Here is a 21,165-nt window from a genome sequence, read left to right on the forward strand (position 1 = left end):
AACCAGTTTTATTCGTCTCCGAAAAGAGAATTCAGTTACTTGTAAAAGAACAAGCAAGATGTTGCCTTTAATTCTTCTTCTTCTGAAACTTCAATTCTGTGGTCTTTTCCCCTCTAGTCACATTTTTACAACTACTTCTGTAACTACCTAAAATTATTTATTGATTTATTTCACAAGAACAGATATTGCTATGAAGCTGTTGCTGTGCTTTCATCAAATATAAAATATAAATGAAACTAAATTTCCCACGGTGTTTAGTTATACCCATGCAGGGATACAACCTTAAGAAATGTGAGTGGTGAAGGTAATAACTCTGCAAGAACAAGCCCTCCCTTCTTTTCCTCCCCCAAAGAGGCAGAAATGCTCGTCTAACCCAAATGCCTGGAGGAGTGCTTATGCTTTGCTTGTGATCATGGGATAGGGATTTCAAATCGAGTAAACAAGTGCAGTTATTTTCATAAATGCCACAGGGGAAAGTAATTAGTTAAAACAGGATCTCAAACAATATCCACTATGCCTAGAAAAATGTTCAATATAATGTTGTTATCTTTAACACAAGGCAAAACCGGCTACATTCTTGAAATCACTAATTTTATTTCCACTTTTAGTTTTAAGTAGCTGGTTGTGGTGTGTGTGGGGAATACAAAATGACGGGCACATTTCTCAGGAGAAAACATCGTTTTACATGTTTCTCAGTGAAGAAGATGACAACGTAGGCAGTGTTGGTATAGGAAATGCTCAGATTCATTCTGAGTACTTTTTGATAAAACTGTGGTACCCTCCAGAGGAATTAGTCGTGTTAGTCTGTAGTAACAAAATCAAAAAGAGTCCAGTAGCACCTTTAAGACTAACCAACTTTATTGTAGCATAAGCTTTCGAGAATCACAGTTCTATGTATTGTCGAAGGCGAAACGTCAGGAACTACAATGCCAAGACCACGGCAATCACAGATGCATCTGAAGAAGAGAACTGTGATTCTCGAAAGCTTATGCTACAATAAAGTTGGTTAGTCTTAAAGGTGCTACTGGACTCTTTTTGATTGTGGTACCCTCAGTGCTGTGGAAATTCCTATTAATAATCTATTGATGATTATTCTAGTCTTCTCACAAGATTGAGTGAATATTTGAGAATGGATCTTCCCTTGTGTTTTCAGACAGCCCCATCATTGAGAGTCTATGTATTCATGCCATATTGCATTTTGTGTGTCCAGATGGTGATACTTGGGTATGTGTTAATCTTTTTTTTAGTGTTCAGCTCACGAATCAATTCTGGTTGAAGAAGAGATGACAGATACTGAAGATAATGCAGAGGATGATTTAGGAGTCATGGAAGATCAGCGCAGCATAATTCTTCATCTCATCTCTCAACTCAAACTTGGAATGGACCTGACCAGGGTACGCAAATCACATTTTCTTTAAAAATTACCTGATGTTAAATTGTCACAAGACATGCTCTGGGGATGTTGTACTTTTATTTCTTTTGAGTCTTGACTCATTTAGGTTTGTAAGGTTCAGTTTCCTAGTTAATCAGAAATGCTGTGTTTGAGAGAGGCTTTCAGGTACTAGCTTGTGTATATAGCATGAAAGTTGTTTGAATTTACTATACTGATTTCAAGATCTGGCACGTTGATGTTTCTGCCTTATTCTTAGGCAGAAGTCAAGAGCTAAGTAAACTAAAAAATTGAGAACTGTGGCCTGTTTCTCACTATTGTCCATCATGGTGTTCTTTCCACCTCTCTACCTTGTAAATGACATCTGTTCCCATCTAATGTTAGTAGAAAATTAATTCACAAATATAAATAGGAGTGTTAATTTTCTCCCTTCATGCTTGTGAAGTCCAGGCTAATCAACATAGCAGAAAGACCTGTTCGGTTTTAATACCAATATGACTGCTTTTCTGGTTGCTGAAAGGAAGTTTTGAGCCCTATAAAATGGCAGTCGCACAACACCAGACAGGCCAGAATCATCACATTTTGAGATCCAGCTACAGATGCCTTTTTCCATTGACATTTTAGCCTTGATTCTTCCCATCTGGACTTCCTTATGTAGGACTAGAGAACTTACTCATCATTTCCTGGGTGTGGACTTACTTTCAAACTTGCAGTCTTCTTGACCGACCATCCATAAATTGGCAACTCTACATTCCATTTTGATTAATGTTGTAGTCTCATGGACAGAGCTCCTGCCCCTTCTTGTGTGTGTGTGTGTGTGGGGGGGGGTTAATGCAGCTCAAAATGTTTCCTTCCCCCAAGTTCTCTACATGATGCTTAGAAGGTTTTCTTTATTTAGAACATTTATATGATGCCTGTCCTGAGACCTCAACAGTAGGGATCTCTTTCCTTGAAATGGACTCTAATGTGCATCTGTCTTTCGCATTTGGTCGCCAGATTGGGACATTGCACTCCAGCCATACTTCTGGTTGTCTTGCTGGTAAAATGTTGTTCATGTTTGTGTGTGTGTGTTGTGTTGAAAACTTGTAGGAGTGCTGCAAAAATCTCTTATTATGCTGGCCTGTTTCAGTCAGCGCTTGTCATTTTCCTGAACATAGGAAGGTCAGAAAGCCATCGATTTTGACTGCTGCGGTAACCTAATATACTGATGTTCAGAACGCTTTCCTGAATAATGCATGAAAAGAAAATGGTTTCTAGGTCTGACCTCGCAAAGTGGATGAATATAAAAGACAGTTAAAGAGAAGGCATTGGTGAAATGTGTATTTTTCCGTTGAATTAAGTGCATTAGCAAGCACATTTAACAGAATACTATTAAATATGTATTTGCATATTTTAGATCATTCCAGAGAACTTTTTTTTCAATCAGAATGGGTTATCTTATGCTGGTAAAAAGTATTTGTGTTTGCAGTGGTAGTTAGCTGTGATGGCTAAACAGAGCCTCCTACTTCAAGCAGCTGGTATTCAGATGTATGCCTCTTTCCGACATCTCCCTCCCTTTTCCTTTTATGACCATTTGCTCTTCATTCAGATAGCAGTGTTTGTCTAATGGTACATGTAGAAGTGTAACCAGAAGTGTAACTTTTTATAGAGTTGAAAGAGGCCTCATAGGACATCTAGTCCAGCTCAGTGTAGGAAATCAAAAGCCAGTGCATTCACATTAGTTGGCCTCAGCTTTTATAAAACATCTTTAAGCGAAACTAAATTCTCAGGGCCAGATGAATTGCATCCAAGGGTACTAAAAGAACTCGCAGATGTAATTTCTGAGCCTCTGTCCATTATTTTTGAGAATTCTTGGAGAACTGGCGAGATATTAGAAGACTGGAGCCGGGAAAATGTTGTCCCCATCTTCAAGAAGGGGAAAAAGGAGGATCCGGGAAACTACCAACCCATTAGCTTGACGTCTGTACTTGGAAATTTTTTAGAACAAATCATCAGACAGTCAGTCCTTGGGCATTTAGAAAGGATGGCTGGGATTACTAAGAGCCAGCATGGGTTTCTTAAGAGCAAGTCATGCCGGACTAACCTTATCTCTTTTTTTGAGAAAGTTACTACCTTGCTGGATCAGGGGAATGCATAGTTTATCTCAATTTCAGTAAGGCATTTGATAAGGTTCCACATAATATCCTTGTCGACAAGTTAGTAAAATGTGGTTTGGATCCTATTACTATTAGGTGGATTCTGTAATTGGTTGAAAGATTGCACCCAGAGAGTGCTTGTTAATGGTTCCTCATCCTCTTGGAGAAGAGTGACAAGTGGAGTGCCTCAGGGATCGGTCCTGGGACCTGTTCTGTTCAACATTTTTATAAATGATTTGGATGAAGGAATAGAAAGAATGCTTATTAAATTTGCAGATGATACTAAATTGGGAGGGGTAGCAAATACAGTCAAAGACAGAGTCAGGATACAGGATGATCTTAACAGGCTAGAAAACTGGGCTAAAACAAACAAAATGAATTTCAACAGAGATAAATGAGAAGTTCTACATTTAGGTAGGAAAAATCAAATGCATAATTATAGGATGGGGGAGACTTGTCTTGGCAGTAGTATGTGCAAAAAGGATCTTGAGTTAGACCCAGGGCCTTTTTTCAGGGGGAACGCAGGGGAATGGAGTTCTGGCACCTCTTGAAAATACTTGGCAATAGTGGTTGAAAAGAATATGATTTCAGGTGGCTATTTGGATATCCTGAGTTAAGCCCTGCATGTGGGGATCCACTCCCAGTTTCATTACAGGTTAAAGTGAAATGCTCACATTTGGGACAGGATGAGTTAAAAGGTTTGGACACCTCTCAGAAGCGCACAACCCATGATTTGAGGAACAGGAAGCAATGGAGTGAAATCTGCCTTAACCAACCTCTCTTTTTTTCAAAGTTCTGGTGGGTTTGCATCCATTTTAGGGAAGGGAGTGCTAAGGTAACACCAGTGTCAGTCCACTTTAGCCTCCATTAGTTTTCTGTTCCTAGTTCTGTAAGACCATGCAGTGTTTTGATTTAGTTTTCTAATGTCCTTGTGTCTATTAAATTGAGGCTGTATTTTGGTAAATAAAGATATTTCTTTTTAAAGCTCTACAGCTGTGGTCAAAGAAACTCACCCAGGGCAACTGACTGCTCATCCACTCAGTATACTAAAAACTCCTGACTGGGCTACAGAAAGTGACCTGGCCAGAGAGGAGGGTGTGTGAGAGACTCTGCACAAACCCGTGCATGCACATAGCCCCTATCTGTTCCTCAAGCTGCAGGTAGAATAAGAAGGGGCAGAGTTTGGGTGATGGTGGCTGCCAAAGGAAGAAAGCAGAGAGAAGGAGGGAGGGCTGAGGGAAGGCCAGAGCCATCTCTCACACAAACAGATCCCCGGTCCAACTTAGCCTCCATTAGTTTTCTGTTCCTAGTTCTGTAAGATCGTGCAGTGTTTTGATTTAGTTTTCTAATGTCCTTGTCTCTAATTAAATTGGCCAAAAGACAGCAGGAGGGAAGGGAAAACAGGGTTGACATACCTGTAACTTGTGTTCATCGAGTTCTTCTGTGCTGACACACATGGGGACTGCGCAGGCGCAGGCCAGCCGCTGGAGAATTTTCTACAGCTTCTATAGCTCCGAAGGGGCCGTTTGTCGCGCGCCTCAGCGACCGTTTTCCCGCCCAAACGGTCACATGCTCCTCCAGCGACCAACGGCCCCTTCCCTCAGTTCTCCCTTGTCGCCGCTCAACCAATACACATAGCCAGAAACCTTCAAAGACACCAATTTTCGTTATAGGCATCACAGCATCGTGCATTGGAATTCACAGCGGGGTAGGAGGGAGGGTTGTGTGTCAGCACAGAAGAACTCGATGAACACAAGTTACAGGTATGTCAACCCTGTTTTCATCTTCGTTCTTCTGTGCCTCCACACATGGGAGAGTACCAAGCTTCACACAATGAGGAAGGTGGGGTGAAGTCCAACTAAATTTTATTATATACAACACAGTAACAATCAACATGTGCAATAAATATACTACTAACTATACAGGAATATCTACACATATACACAACATGTGCAATAAATATATATACATATATATACATATATACAAACACAAGAGGTCTTGTAATACCACCATACCATCCAAGACTCCCTTAGGAAAACAGGGAATGTAGGACAGCCTTGGCCACAGATACATCCTGCTCTGCATTGACATCAACGGCATAATGCCTCACAAAAGTGTCAGCAGAGGACCATGTGGCCGCCTTACAAATGCTAACCAGGGGCACACCCCTGAGGAGTGCCGAAGAGGCAGCTTGGGACCTTGTGGAATGGGCCCTGACCTGAAGCGGGCAAGCTACCCCAGCAAGAGAATAGGCCTTAGCAATGGCCGACACGATCCATCGTGACAGGGTCTGTGAAGATGCCCTGTTACCCTTATCCGTGGCCCCAAAACACACAAACAAGTGAGGACTAGCACGGAAGACCTTAGTCCTGTCCAAGTAGAACGCTAGGGCCCTTTTTAGGTCCAACGTATGAAGGGCTTTTTCCCCCTTTGAAGAAGGTCGGGGAAAAAATGCAGGCAGCGATATATCCTGCGAGAGGTGGAAAGCGGACACCACCTTAGGCAGGAAGCCTAGGCAGGGACGCAGGACCACCCTGTTTGGATGGAATAAGAGGAACGGGGGGTCAGACCTCAACGCAGACAGCTCACTGACCCTTCTGGCAGAGGTTACAGCCACCAGGAATGCCACCTTGTACGATAACAGGTCCAAGGGGCAGGTTGCCAGAGGCTCGAACGGAGGCAACATTAGACGTGAAAGCACCAGGGACAGCGACCACTGAGGCACCGGTGCCGACACTGGTGGGTAAAGGTTGAACATCCCCTTAAGGAACTGGCGGGACTTAGGGTGAGAAAATACTGTACCACCATCAACTAGAGTATGGGCAGCAGAGATAGCTGCAAGGTGGACCTTGAGAGAGGTAACCTTCAAGCCCTGGTCCCTCAGGTGGCACAAATAGTCGAATATAACCCCCAGGGGGCTGCTGGCAGGCACCACTCCTTCAGCAAGTGCCCATACCTCAAATCTGCGCCACTTGGCCTCATAGGAGCGCCTAGTGGACGGTCTGCGAGCATTCAGGAGGACCCTTTCCACCTGACCCAAAAAACCTACAGGGGAGGAACGATCCGCCAAGCCGTTAGGTGCAGCTTCCCGGGGCCGTGATGGACTAAGCTCCCGTTCAGGAGAAGGTCCTGCCGAGGGGGCAGACTCACATATGTCCGTTGGGACATCCGCAGGAGCTTTGGAAACCAAACCTGCCTTGGCCAAAAAGGGGCCACCAGGTTGCAGTCCGTCCCGTCCTCCTCTATTTTGCACAGGACCCTGGGAATCAAGGGGAACGGTGGAAACATGTAATGCAATCCCTGGGTCCACATAAATTGGAATGCATCCCCAATAGAGAGGGGGTCGGTCCCAGCCCTTGAACAGAACCTCTGGGCCTTGGCGTTGTCCGCAGTTGCGAACACATCTATGTCCGGATGGCCCCACATCTGAAAGATCGGCCCAACGTACTCTACGTTCAGTTCCCACTCGTGGTCCAACAAAAGGACCCTGCTCAGGGCATCTGCCCGAGTGTTGTCTGAACCTGCCACGTGTATAGCTTGAAGCGTCACGCCATTCCTGACTGCCCACTGTCAAGTGAGCGTGGCTTCCCGGCAGAGAGCCAGGGACACTGTGCCCCCTTGCTGATTTACGTAGTACATGGCCGTCGTGTTGTCCGTCTGTACCAACACCCGGCGATTTTTCAGCAGAGCTGTAAGGGACACAAGTGCGAAACGAATGGCTCTTAGTTCAAGCACATTAATATGGAGGGTCTTTTCCCTCTCAGACCAGACATCTTGCACACATACATCACCACAATAAGCCCCCCATCCCAGCAGAGAGGCGTCAGTGGTCACCGTGACGTCAGGATGCTGATAACCAAAAGGGGTCCCTGTAAATAAATTGTCATCAGACAACCACCAGTCCAAGGAGGACAGGATGACCCGTGGGATGGAGAGCTTGAGGGACGGAGGGTGCTGCATGGCATTGTACCTCCGTACAAACCAGTTTTGGAGAGGGCGCATATGCAGCCTAGCGAAGGGGACCACAGAGGTGGCCGCTGCCATATGACCTAATAAGCACTGGATAGTGCGCACGGATTGGAAACGGTTCCTCTTAAACATGGACACAAGACCCCTTAGGGACCTAGCCCTCTCCAGGGGGAGTAGAGCCTTACCCTCCACGGAGTCTAACAGTGCACCAATGTAGGAAACCTTGCAGGTGGGCACCAGCTTGGATTTCTCAAAGTTTACCAAGAGCCCCAAGCGTTTACAAGTGCTAAGCACTAAGCCAATGTCCCGCACCAGCCTAGCCTCCGACTCAGCCACGATGAGCCTGTCATCGAGGTATGGAAAGATGGTACAGCCCTCCTCCCGAAGGAAGGAGACCACAGGAGCCACACATTTTGTGAACACTCGTGGGGCAGTGGATAGGCCAAAGGGAAGCACCTTATACTGGAAAACCCTTCGCCGATAAACGAAGCTTAGGTATTTCCTGTGCTCCTCCCGTATCCCCACATGAAAATAGGCGTCCTTCAAGTCAAGGACTGCAAACCAATCCCCCTTCTTCAGCAAGGTGATCACAGTTGCCAGCGTGACCATCCTGAATTTGGTAACCTTGAGAAAGGCATTAAGGCCCCTCAAATCTAAAATGGGACGTAAACCCCCATCCTTCTTGGGTACCAGGAAGAACCTAGAGAAAAACCCTTTCACAGATTCCTCATAGGCCACCTCTTCCACAGCACCCTTGGCCAAGAGCGACACGAGCTCCGCATCCAGCTCTGCCATAGTGTTATTTACAGCTGTCAGGGGAGAACTGCAGCGAGGCAGCTCAATGAATTCCAGCCCGTATCCCTTATCAACAATCATTAAGACCCATGAGTCAGATGTTATTGACTCCCACTCAGAGAGGAGTGGACTCAGCCTGTCCGAAAATATTGGGGGTACGGCTGGCGTGTCCCGTCAGTACTGCCTCCCGGAACCCTGCTGATCCCTCTGCTGGGCCGGTGGTTGCGACGGGCGAGACTTGAACGGCCTACGCCTCCTCTGTTGTTGTGCAGGAGGATAGGTCCGTTGCGGGTAGGCATGATATTGCTGGTAGCCTGGTCGCTGCTGCTGGTACCTGCCTTGGTAGTGATATGGGCCGTACCGGGGAGCGTACCGTGGCTTGGAAGTGGGTTTGTCCGAAGGAGCCAGCCCCAAGGACCGTGCCGTCTGTCTGTCCTCCTTCTTCTTTTTTAGTGCCTCGTTGGTGGAAGTGGAGAACAGCGAGTCCCCTTCGAAGGGCATACTCTCTACCCTGGATCGCACCTCCTGCGAGAGGGCGGTGGACCGCAACCAGGAGTGGCGCCTGAGGACCACCGCCGAAGCCATTCCCCGAGCAGCAGTGTCGGCAGCGTGGCTCCCCGCATTCATCTGTTGCTTTGATAGCCGCACTGCCTCAGTCTGTAGAAGGGATACCACCGCCTTCTTGTCAGGTGGGAGGTCACCAACATAGGATGCCAACTTTTCCCAGAGATAAAGTTGGTAACCAGCCATAATCGTCTGGTAGTTGACAATCCTAAGGCCCAGAGAAGCGATCGAGTAGTGGCGCCTGCCAAGTGCGTCAAGCCTCCTGCCCTCCTTGTCTGGTGGTGCAGAAGGCGGGCCCGAACGCCGAGGATGGAACTCTTCTGTGACCAGTGAAGAGGGCAGAGGGTGTTTCACCAGTGCTTGCCAGGTGCCCTGCTTGATCTTATAAAGCTGCTCGATCCTCTTGGAAGTCGCAGGCTGGTCACAGGGCACCTTCCAAACCCTCTCCACAATCTCCTCAAGGCCTTCCAGCATGGGGAAACCGATGGATGCTGGATTGTCCCCGTAAATTCTTTTCAGGAGTTTGTCCTTGGTCTGGGGGGTCGCCGTTGAGATGTCCATCTCCAGCGCCTGTGCCATCTGGGCCATCTGGTCTGAGTAGATCCTCAGATCTTCATATGGTGAGCTGGTGCTCGGTGCCACATTGTCATCCGGCGAAGGCTCGGAGCAGGACTCGGAACGGTAGTCCCCCATGCTCTCCACTTCTTCACCTTCGGAACCGTGCTGTGATTCCTCTCCCTGGATCGGCGGAGCCACGCTTGCCTTGATGTAGAAGGCCTCAGTTGCGAGTAGGAGAAACCGGCAGGTGCCCCTTGCCACTGGCAGTGGTATGTCGGGGGGAGATAGGAAGCCTGGCGAAGACGGGAAGCGATGGAACGGTCGGAACCGACACTCTCCCCAGACCGACGCCGTTCACGGTTGGAAGCAGCAGGGGAACGACGGGCAGGCGATGGTCGGCTCCTACTCGCTAAGGGGCTCGGTTCCAGCCCTGGAGAAAACTCGCCCGGCACGACCTCAAACGCCATCGGTTCCGGTATCGGTTCCGGGACCGGTTCCGGGGAACCCAGGTGAGGAGAGGGCGTGCGAGGGAGTATAATGACGTCCTCTGGTGGAACGGGACGCGGTGACCGGTGGCGATGCTTAGTTTTCTTTTTCTTGGCCGGTGGTTCCGACGAGGACCTAGGAACCGAAGGGCTCTTCGTCGTTGAAGCGGACCTCAGCTTCGACCCTTTTGCACCGACCGGAATCGAACCGGACGTCGGCTCCGACCGGGGGCTTGGCACCACGATCCTCGGTCCCGAAGAGGGTGCTTTCGGTTCCGAGCGGGTGGAAGATGCGCTTCGGGGCGGCCTTGCCGAACCCTGCGCCGGTGAGGCTGCTCTCGACGCCGAGGCACTTGGGGGCCGCGATTTCGACCCCGACCTCGCTGAGACCACCGAACCCGCTCTAGATCGCCATTCGGCAGAGGGGCTAGGGCTGGCCTTGGACGAGGGCATCGGGGTGGCCTCCGACATAACGGACTTCCACAAGGCGGAGTTCAGCCGGGCTTGGCGATCTTGCCGGGCCTTGTGGGTGAACCCCTGGCAGACTATACATGCGGTCACGTTATAGGTCTCCCCCAGGCAAAAGAGGTACAGATCATGGCCATCAGTTTGTGCCATCTTCGTGTGGCACTTCACACAGCGCTTGAAGAGCGCCTTTGAGGCCATCTCCAGGGGCACGCTAAAGAGGGGTCAAACAGTCCGAGTCGTAATTACCATTTTTAACAAAGTCCGAATCAGTCAACATTTCGTAGTCAAGAGTTCCGAAGTCAAGCCAAGAGATCCAACAAGTCACAACTATCCAGAAGATCCAAAAACACACCAAAGGTGACAGAGCAACGAAGCTCACGTTCTCTCCAAGCGGCGGCAAGAAGAGAACTGAGGGAAGGGGCCGTTGGTCGCTGGAGGAGCATGTGACCGTTTGGGCGGGAAAACGGTCGCTGAGGCGTGCGACAAATGGCCCCTTCGGAGCTATAGAAGCTGTAGAAAATTCTCCAGCGGCTGGCCTGCGCCTGCGCAGTCCCCATGTGTGGAGGCACAGAAGAACGAAGATGAAGGAGGCAACTGTTTTACAGGGTTTAGTCCACAAAAGCTTAAGTTAGAATAAAACTGTGCTAAGTTTTTAAGTAGCTGTAAGTCTCCTGTTTTTTTCTTAGAGTATTTAGTTTGCTTAACAGAACATTTGATCCTTTTTTCAGTCTATCAGGGAGTTGAGGTATAATCTTTTACATATATTTATCTAATTTCCCCCCAGTCAAAAATGAATTCCCAAAAAAGTTCACAGTAATTAAAATATGATCCAAAATGCTGCTGGAGGGGAAGGGTATCCTGTGCTTGACCCGGGTCCGGCATGGGTTACTGGCATTAGCTATTCCAGTTGGGTGGCCAACCTCCCGGTGGAGCCTGAAAATTTCCTGGAATTACAGCTGGTCTCCAGACTACAGAGTTCAGTTCCTCTTGAAGAAGCGGCAGCTTTGCAGGGCAGCATGATACCTGCTGAGTTCCCTCCCAAACCCTGCCCTCTCCAGGCTTCATCCCCCAAATCTGCAGGAATTTCCTAGCCCAGAGCTGGTAACCTTATGTCCCAGTTGCCTCAGAGGCGATAGTCGCTAGTTGGAGGGAGAAGCTTCTTAACAGAGAGGGTTTTTTTTTGGTTAGGTAGATGGACACATCACCCCTCCTGAAGGATGGCAGTTGGTGGAACCTCGTCCCTCTATTCCAAAATGTAAAGCTGGCACTGTTACTTCTGTTCATTCAGAAATTCTTTACTAAATTCAATATTCACATCATCACATGCCTATTCTGCATTAGAAGTGCTAAAGATAAAAGGAAAACCATATATTTTTTGTGACAGCCCTTTTCTCCCATAGTTAGCGTACCTCGTTACTACTTTGCAGTCTACTGTATTTGGATGCTACAGGAGAGATGCTGTTTTTATAATTTGCTTCCTTAAGACAAACTCCTTCTTTATGTAATCTGAATGCTGGGTGCCTGCTGTCTCAGGGCCCTTTTCTTTATTTGCTTTCATTAACATTGTGATTGCTGCTGAAGGAAGTTTAATGGCATTTGCCCCTGAAGGACTTGCTCATTATGTAAGCTCATTTGTTGTGCCTGTTGTAAATGGGTGACTCTAGCAATCTGTTGGCTGTGGCCTCTGGGCACATATGGAATTGATTACGCTTCCCATATAAATCAACGTTAGCACTCAGTGTTGCATAGGTGTTAGAGAGGCATGATGCTGAGCTTGCCCTTAACAAAGGATTTTGTTGCATTGACTGTTCTCCCGATAGACAATTGCTGAGTAGAGGGGACAGTTCTGCCCTGGACTGGCACATTGCTGCTGTGGAGACTGTGGCTAGCTTGGGCAGATAATTATTCTTTAGCTTTTCCAATATGATATTAAATTTAATATTAGATATTGTTTATTTTTTAAAAGATCTTGCAATGAAGGAGGATTCAAGGCAGCTTATTAAGCCAGTAATCACTGGCACGATGAATTTCGGCTGGCATTACTGGCCAATAAGCAAGAGGAGCAGTATGGCAAACTGCATCATTAGCTATGCGTGTGCCACTAGGTAGGCAGATCATTCAGGAGTATACTGGTCATTATTCTAGAACTGCTTATTTTGCTGTTTACCATGCCATATCCCAAATGTCTACTTACCTGATGTTTTAGATAAATATTCTTTTTCCCAGTCATTGCATAGCCAGACAGACTGAAGGTGTGCATTAAAGGCAATATGGCCTCTGGAAGAAAGATTGTTTGTGACTGTGTGCGCGTATATATAATGCTAACAGTGATTTAGATTGCAGGATTACTTGCTCTCTTCCCTCTTGTACACACATTTATCATCCTTTTGGATGATCTCTGCTCTATTGCATTTGGCAAGTGATATCATCTCAGCTTTCAATTCTGTGCCGTGTTGTGTCCATAGCGTCAGCAACCAGCTGACAAATCCAGAATGTCGTGTAACTCCATGTCAGTCTGACAGGTTTAATGTGGTTTGGAGAAAGTGGGTGGAAGGAGCACAAACTAATTGTAAGAAGAGGAGCTAGTTCAATAATTAAAGTATGGCAAAGTTTATTATTGAGTGAAAGATGGTGATCCCTTGTATTCTCCAAAGCAGTTGGTCAGGGAAATAGAAGTATACTTTGCCATGCAGCCTCTTTGTATGCAGATTAATGATGTGTCACTTCTTGGCACCACCTTCCAGTCCTCTTTACAGATGAGGAGCACCTGCTCTTGGGCATTGCTTAAAAACATTGTATGCAAAACCTAGAAAGAGAACACAGTGTAGCACAATCTGGCAACGTCTGGAAACAGTTTTACATCTCAGAAGTCAAACTATTGGCAATCTTTTTTTTTTTTTGCCATACATTAATTAAGTTTTGGTAGAGCTGTGGGCATCAGTTGAAATTTCCTTGGCAGCTGGCAGACTTTGTGACACACATGGAGTTGGCAGCTGGGTAGCAGAACTCAATTAACTTGACTCAAACTGCTGTGCCACTTTCTGTAAACAATGAACACTGTCCTTGAACAATTGGCCCACATTAGCGTAGCAGAGAGAGACAGAATGAAAGAGCCCATGGAGTTTGGATAGTTAGCCCTTGTTACTTGTAGGTCCATTGAGGACTATGGCAAAATAGAGAACAGGTTGTCTCATTGACCGAGACCTTTACTGGTTGCTTTTATTCACAATCTAAATCTTAAGTGCTTTTTGATAGTAGCAGAAAGAAGGTTGATTTTTGGCTCAGTCAGTTATGCAGCTGTTCTGCGTGTTGCCAGATGCACATTCATGAAAACTAGTACGTGTCTTTTATTGCTTTCCATATAGGTAGTCCTTCCAACATTTATTTTGGAGAAGAGGTCCCTGCTGGAGATGTATGCAAACTTCCTGGCCCATCCAGACCTGTTTTTGTCAATTGCATCAGGGACCACCCCCGAGGACAGAATCATTAACTTTGTGGAGTATTACTTAACAGCCTTTCACGAAGGTCGCAAGGGAGCTGTTGCCAAGAAGCCCTATAACCCAATCATTGGAGAAACTTTTCATTGTTCTTGGGATGTGCCTAAAGACAAAGTGAAACAATCCAAAACTCATAGTGCCTCTGCAGCTCCTAAGGACCAAGTCAAGGGGGTTGGCCAGGATCCATCTGCATGCTACAAGCTGAGGTTTGTAGCTGAACAAGTATCCCATCATCCACCAGTATCTTGCTTTTACTGCGAGTGCAAGGAGAAGAAGGTGTGTGCGAATGTTCATGTGTGGACCAAAAGCAAGTTCATGGGAATGTCTGTAGGTGTTTCTATGGTAGGTGAAGGTAAGATACACTGCCAAAAATACTACGTTTCATAGCATGCTTGCCCAGCAGGAGTTAAAGCTTCTTTGCAGATAAGTCCAAACACTTCTTTTTCACTAGCCCACCAACAGAAAAATATACTGGTAGGTGCAGTGGCAAAGCCCTTTACATACTTCTCAACTTGTAGGTACTAAAACAAAATAGTAGAAATAACCCTTGTCTAAGAGAAAAGGGGTTTGTTCTATTGAAAAATTAAACATATGATCAAAACAGAAAAAAACGCTCCTGTTTTCTAAAAGTGATTTATAGTTTCTGGGCTCAATTACTGTGTTGCTTTAGAATGCACAGTAGATGAGCGTGGGCTGCATAGGTTCATTTGGCTGTTTTGAATCTTTATTTTATATTTACATATATGCATGCATGCATACACAAAGTTAATATACCCATTGTAAGATCAAATGCAGTACAAAAATGATATCCTCTTTATCTGTTTCCTTTAGTGTATGGCAACCTGCAGTGGTGGGAAATATCCTAAACCCAAAAATGTACAATTAATGGGATGGCTGTTTTTGACCTAGATACTGAATACATGTTATAGTTTGGATTTTATTAGGTTTTGTCTGTCCTTAGTTCTTTTGCTCTTGTTTATGGCCTGTTTTTTCCACTGAACAATCAAACGAAAATTACCTCTACAACTGGAAAGGGTGCAGAACACAGCGGTTGAGATACCGCGGCAGATGGTGGTCGCTGCTGCAGGAGCAAACCTGGGGGATTCTTTCATGCAGGCAGCTAGTTAGAGATTTCTGGCTTTGGGGTCAGCCAGAGTTTGCCGTTATGTCCAACCTTGCAAATTATCATTTGTACTTTCCGTGAAAATGGGGACTTCAAAACAGAACTTAAACCACTGTTTTGGAATCCTGGTGGGTAGACAAAAGCACAAAAACCATACAAACGTGTAAAGTCCCTTCTAATCAAGAGGTGAGATTGATCAGGCTGACGTCATTTGAACTGTGGCCCTCTGAAATCAGGTTACCCGCATTAGGCAGTCCACACGTCCACAGGAATGCGCCACACAGGAATGATCTGCTTAGGGGATCAGTAATGAAACCAGCAATGTCTGTTTGGCTGTATGCTCACAACACATGTAAGGACACTAAGCATGTTCATGTACTTGAGAACTAAATCCCAGGACCTCGTAGAAGAACTAAGTACAGGGCAGCACTTCTCCAGGGCATGGGAAATAAGGTTCCTGTGAGCAGGAAGGGGGCAAAGAAAGATTCCTGACAGTTCCCCCTTCTTTTTGCAGCCACCCCCTAAATGTTTAAAATGTTGTGTGAAAAGGGCCAAAGTCACAGAACCTCCTGAGACTTGCATCCTGTGTCTTGCACTTCAGAAAGATGTTCCAAGACGTGAGCTACTCAGGAAGAGCTATTGAAAGAGGAACTGTTTTTCGGGAGTGTGAATTTTTTTAAAAAAATTATTTTTATATAGATTTGATGTATTGTTGAAGGCTTTCACGGCCGGAGAACGATGGTGGTTGTGGGTTTTCCGGGCTGTATTGCCGTGGTCTTCGCATTGTAGTTCCTGACGTTTCACCAGCAGCTGTGGCTGGCATCTTCAGAGGTGTAGCACCAAAAGACAGAGATCTCTCAGTGTCTCTCAGATCTCTCAGATTTGCTTACAAAATACTAATAATAAACATGCCAATACAAATTTAAAACGATCAAATAGAAAAATACCAATAACTCCATCTAATTACATGTCATATATAAGCATATACTGAGAGAATAAGGCAATGAAGGGAGAATTTTCCTTCTTACCCTTTACCAATACTTGTTGGCTCTGGGAATAGATACTTGGGAAGTTTCTGGCATAAGCAGATGGCCTGCAGTAGACATCCCTGGATTTGGCTCTATGGAGGTGACTCTAGAAGCAACCGCTGCTACAGCTGACCCTCAGTTCCAGCTGGGAAGTATAGCAGAGGAGCTGTGGCAGGTCTACTCTGAAGGGAAAGAGTTGGGCTCAGAGGATGCACACCTCAGTAGGTGTATCTTCCAGGGCTAATTCCCTTCTTCCCAGGGTCACGTTACCAGCAACAGCAAAATGGCCTTGCTAGTAAAAGGATCCTAATTACTGCTTGTAGGATAAAGGACCCTTTTGTAGGGAAGATACGGGGAATTTGGACTTGAAGCATGCACACCTGTGAAAGGGAGACAAATGCACCTTTTTGCTCTGCCAATATTTGCTGCATGCATGCTAGCCCTTGGCCCACAATGATCTTATTAAACTGTTTGTACCTTGCATTTCCTCTTAGCTAAAGGTAGCTTACAAGTAATCATGAACACTTTTCAGATTAAAACCAAATAAAATAAAATCTCCAAATACCGCCCCCCCTCCTGTTCATACCCCGTCAAAAGCTCTGGCATACAAGCCTTACATTGATCTCCAGTGAGGAGGTTCACTTTGCTGCTCCCGGTAGCCCCTCCCGCAGAAAAGGTGCCATGGTGGAAAAGGCCCAGGCTCTGGTTGATGCCTGGTGGGCCACCCAGCCACCCTGAGTGGGGACACAGGTAGCTGTCAGTTTATGGAATGCAAGTTACTCTGAATTCATCTCCCAGCCCCTTGCTGCAAGAAATCCAAGGTCTTGAGTCAAAAGGTTCTTTATTGAAAGATTACATCCATAGTACAAGTGTCCATAATTAGTCCAAAGGCATCAAAGCTTCTGGCTGACCATGAAGTTTTGTTGAGAATGACTTGTTAGTTACAAAAGGCAATATATCAAAACGTCCCTCTGAACTCCCCCCCCCCCACTGCCTGGCCACAGTCGGAGCCTGGGAAGGCAAGTTCCACGGTCAACATCTAGTTCTAGTAGATAAGGTCCTTCTGCTTCCCTGGGAACACAGCTGCAAACCTGTGGGCAGAAAAACACTGGAAAGCTACAGTGTGAGAAAGCATCTGAACACAATATGGAGTCGCTGTGGATAGCAGGCCTGACAGTAGCAGGTGGAAGTCTGAAGACTGTAGTTGGGACATAGGGACATATGGGAGGTGACAGTCCTTTGGATCTCTGGGCTCCAGGCCATAAAGATTTTTAAAGATCATAACCAGCACATTGGACTGGACTTGGCAGCTAATGAAGCTGTTTAAAAATGGGGCAAGATATGTTCCCATCAGCTAGCACTTGACAATAGTTGGACTGCTATCTGCAGGTTCTGGGTTGTCTTCAAGGGCATCCCAGTGTAGAGTGAGTTACCGTAATCCAACTGTTAAGTTACACAGCATGGATCTTTGTGGCTAGATTGTCTAAGTCCAAGAAAAGAGTGAGTTGGTGAACCAAATGCAACTGATAGAAGGTGGCCTTGGCCACTGTATCAACCTTATTTTGAAATAGCAAGGCTGGGCCCATGACAATCCCAAACTCTATGGAGGAGAGGGCAGAGAGGCAGTTTAAGAACCATAACAACATGCATGTACAGCTTATGGGACAGCATGTACAGGCTCCCACCTTGCTGTCCAGTATGCCAACATATCCAACTATTCACTTTCTCAATCCAGGAAGTGATAGTAGCTCCTATCAATGAAAGTTGATTCAGTGAGAGCTTCAGAACTGTATCTGAATGTGCTTCATGTTTTAGGTATTATATAAGCATAAACCAAATGTTGTCTAAAGTTGTTAATCACTGACTCTCATGTGATGCTAGGATTCCATCACAAGGTTGTGCATATCATTACGAGTGCTGTTTTGCAGCTACTTGTTCTATAAATCATTGTTGCTGGTGTGTGTTACAGTCATGTGGTTGAATCTTGCAGTACTGGGAACCATGTGATTAAAAAGCGGTTATGTAAAGATTCTTCCTTGAAAACTGCCTGAAGCTGCTGATCACTCATTGGACAATCCTGATGAAGTTTTAATCTTGGCTTTTTTTTATCAATGGTAATTTTGTAGATCTAACATAACTTATTAGGTAGCCTATTGGTGTATTTCATCACTATGATTGACTGAAAGCGTGTTGCTCAGATAATGGTATCAAAGAGCGGGTATTGATGACGTTGTTTATATTCACTTTTTGGAGCATTCCTTGTCCTGTATAAGCAGTATCCATGAGGCTGATCTGCTTTGGGTGGTGGAGGTGAAATTGGAAGCATCAGTTCATACCCCTAAATGAATTGGCTGAGCCTAGAATATTGTAAGTGTAAAATTGCTGCTCCCAAGAGACCAGCCTAATTAAAATCTGCATTTCTGTTTGCAATAAATGTATTTAGCAATGAATCATGGAGAACAAGAATCTCATTATTCTAAACGTAGGCTTGAAGGAGTTTTATTAGGTGGTTTGGTAGCTACTGATAATGGAATCTTGTTACCATATGAATAATAACAAGTGCAAACTGACTGGGTCAGTCACAGCTTCTAGGAGCACTCTGAGCCCCACCCACCTCACAGGGTGTTTTGATGTGGGGATAATAATAACATACTTTATAAACTGCTCTGAGTGGTCATTAAATTGTCCTGAAGGACAGTATATAAATTGAATGTTGTTGTTGTTGTTAAACTAAGTGACATCTAAATGTGATCTGAGCAAATACGTAATCTTCATGCTGGAACTGTCACTGTAGTAGAATTAGGTGAGGAATTGAGTTAATTTTATTGAATATTAAGGGAGGTGTTTACAAGTTGGCTGTTTCTATCCCTCATCCTCTCCTCTTCTGGGGCTCGTTTTCATAAAAGTCGTTCTGTGACATTTGCACTGCCACAGTAGAGTCTGGAGACTTAGAGGTGGTTTGTCTCTTCGATGGATTCATTGGTCCCATCTGTTTTGATGAATTACATAGCTACTAAACCAATTTATCTCAGACTAGGAAGACTCTAGGAAGAAACAGTTGCCATCATTCATCTTGTTTTTGTTAAAACCTCACCAGATTTAATCAAACTTTGCACACACACCCCCACCCCAAACGACCCATCACTGAGAGGAGTCGTCTACCAAATAGTCCCCCCCCCCCAGTCTCATAGGTGACCATTCCTCCAGAAATGTTACTCATCGACAAGCCTTCAGAACCATAAAAGTTTTTCATGTTTGGCTGAATTGTACTCAAACTTTGCTTCATCATTCCTGCAGTTTATTTTGTGCTTTTAAGTTTCTTTCCTCCTCCCCTCCGCAGGTGTTCTTCATCTGCTGGAACATGAGGAGGAATATGTATTTACGCTGCCTAGTGCCTATGCACGCTCTATTCTTACCATTCCTTGGGTGGAGCTTGGAGGTAAAGTCAACATTCACTGTGCCAAGAGTGGCTACTCTGCTACTGTCACATTCCATACCAAGCCTTTCTATGGGGGAAAAGTACACAGGTACTGAAGATTGTCTTTTGCATGCATTTCAGTTGTTTGTTGATGTACTAAGGCAAGAAGCATTTTAAATTCTGTGTCTGATAGTTATTGATAATTTTATACATTGCTGTGACAAAACATGCTATGTTTTGTCTTCACAGCTGCTTACTCTGTGAGTGAAACAAGACAAGAATTTGAATCCAGGTCCAAGTCCGATGCTGTTATTTGTTAGGTTATATTAGCTCACCGTGGTGTATCCTAAATTGTAATTTTGGGCATAAACCACTTGCAAGTTCTCTTGTGTAATAGTAATTGAAACAAATGGGATCTGGACAAGATCTAGGTGGTTTCAGCAGAGCATGCCAAAGAACTTCGTGGCAGATTATGCCTGTTGTTTACATACGCATATCTTAATGGTCAGTGCTGCAAGTCTTAACTCGAATGGAAGGTTGTTTCTGCTCTGTTCATAATCAAATGTTGAGATGATGTGAATATAGGGGGGGGAAATTTACGCAGTTAGTTCTAATGATCTAAACACAATACCGTGGATGTTTTCCGTCTCAGAAATGTATCCAATTTAAAAATAACAAAAAAAACCTTTCTTGCTTGAAAACTACATTCTACACTAACGTTCCTCGCTTGAATTTAGTCATGGTGGAAATATCTACATTGTTTGCAAGTTACTCCTTGTAGCAATAATCTGTGTTAATATTTGTGTTATTTGAATAAGGGTTACAGCAGAGGTGAAACATAATCCCACCAATACCATCGTGTGTAAGGCACAAGGGGAGTGGAATGGCGTACTAGAATTTATATACAGCAATGGAGAAACCAAAATAATTGACACTGCTAAGCTACCCATTATCCGCAAGAAGATTAGACCAATAGCAAAACAAGGTCCGTTTGAATCGAGGTGAGAATGTTTGGGGTTTGGGGGGGGGGATCATTACCTCTAGCAGAGTCAGGAAGACCCACACTAGTTACTGCTAAGAGCAGCCCCCATGGCTGATGAAGGGAATGTCAGAGAAGCAGGGTGGCATGGGATGCATGTCTTTTGTTCAATTTTAAAAACATGGCCTTTTGAATCATGCCCATTGACTGAGATCCAGAGAGCTGTACTAGGCATGTCAAACAGATTTGGAGTGATGTATTGTCAAAGGCTTTCACGGCCGGAGAACGATGGTTGTTGTGGGTTTTCCGGGCTGTATTGCTGTGGTCTTGGCATTGTAGTTCCTGACGTTTCGCCAGCAGCTGTGGCTGGCATCTTCAGAGGTGTAGCACCAAAAGACAGAGATCTCTCAGTGTCACAGTGTGGAAAAGATGTTGGCAGGTCATTTGCTAATGGCCTCCCGCCATTAGCATTCCACACCCTGGGAAACTCTTACAGGATGACTCAGCTCAACCCCACCCCTCCTGAGTAGATACAAATGACCTGCCAACATCTTTTCCACACTGTGACACTGAGAGATCTCTGTCTTTTGGTGCTACACCTCTGAAGATGCCAGCCACAGCTGCTGGCGAAACGTCAGGAACTACAATGCCAAGACCACGGCAATACAGCCTGGAAAACCCACAACAACCAGATTTGGAGTGCCTAGTGGATTTTTTTTTACTATAAACCTCTGTGCTATATCACACAGTGTT

General features: G+C 45.4%; 1 protein-coding gene across 3 annotated transcripts in view; it reads left to right on the forward strand.

Annotated features, from left to right (window-relative positions):
- OSBPL10 (oxysterol binding protein like 10) overlaps positions 1-21,165 on the forward strand; it is a 90,626-nt gene that overhangs the window by 60,705 nt on the left and 8,756 nt on the right. For 2 of the 3 annotated variants that reach the window (XM_054991310.1, XM_054991311.1), the window contains exons 7-10: positions 1,248-1,394; positions 13,733-14,216; positions 19,356-19,542; positions 20,252-20,434. In XM_054991310.1, coding sequence (XP_054847285.1) covers positions 1,248-1,394; positions 13,733-14,216; positions 19,356-19,542; positions 20,252-20,434 — 1,001 coding nt within the window. Of the gene's footprint in view, positions 1-1,247; positions 1,395-13,732; positions 14,217-19,355; positions 19,543-20,251; positions 20,435-21,165 lie in introns of those variants that run through there. The other variant, XM_054991312.1, reaches the window with a different exon arrangement.

This window comes from Eublepharis macularius, chromosome 11 (assembly GCF_028583425.1).
Source record: "Eublepharis macularius isolate TG4126 chromosome 11, MPM_Emac_v1.0, whole genome shotgun sequence".
Lineage (NCBI taxonomy): Eukaryota > Metazoa > Chordata > Lepidosauria > Squamata > Eublepharidae > Eublepharis > Eublepharis macularius.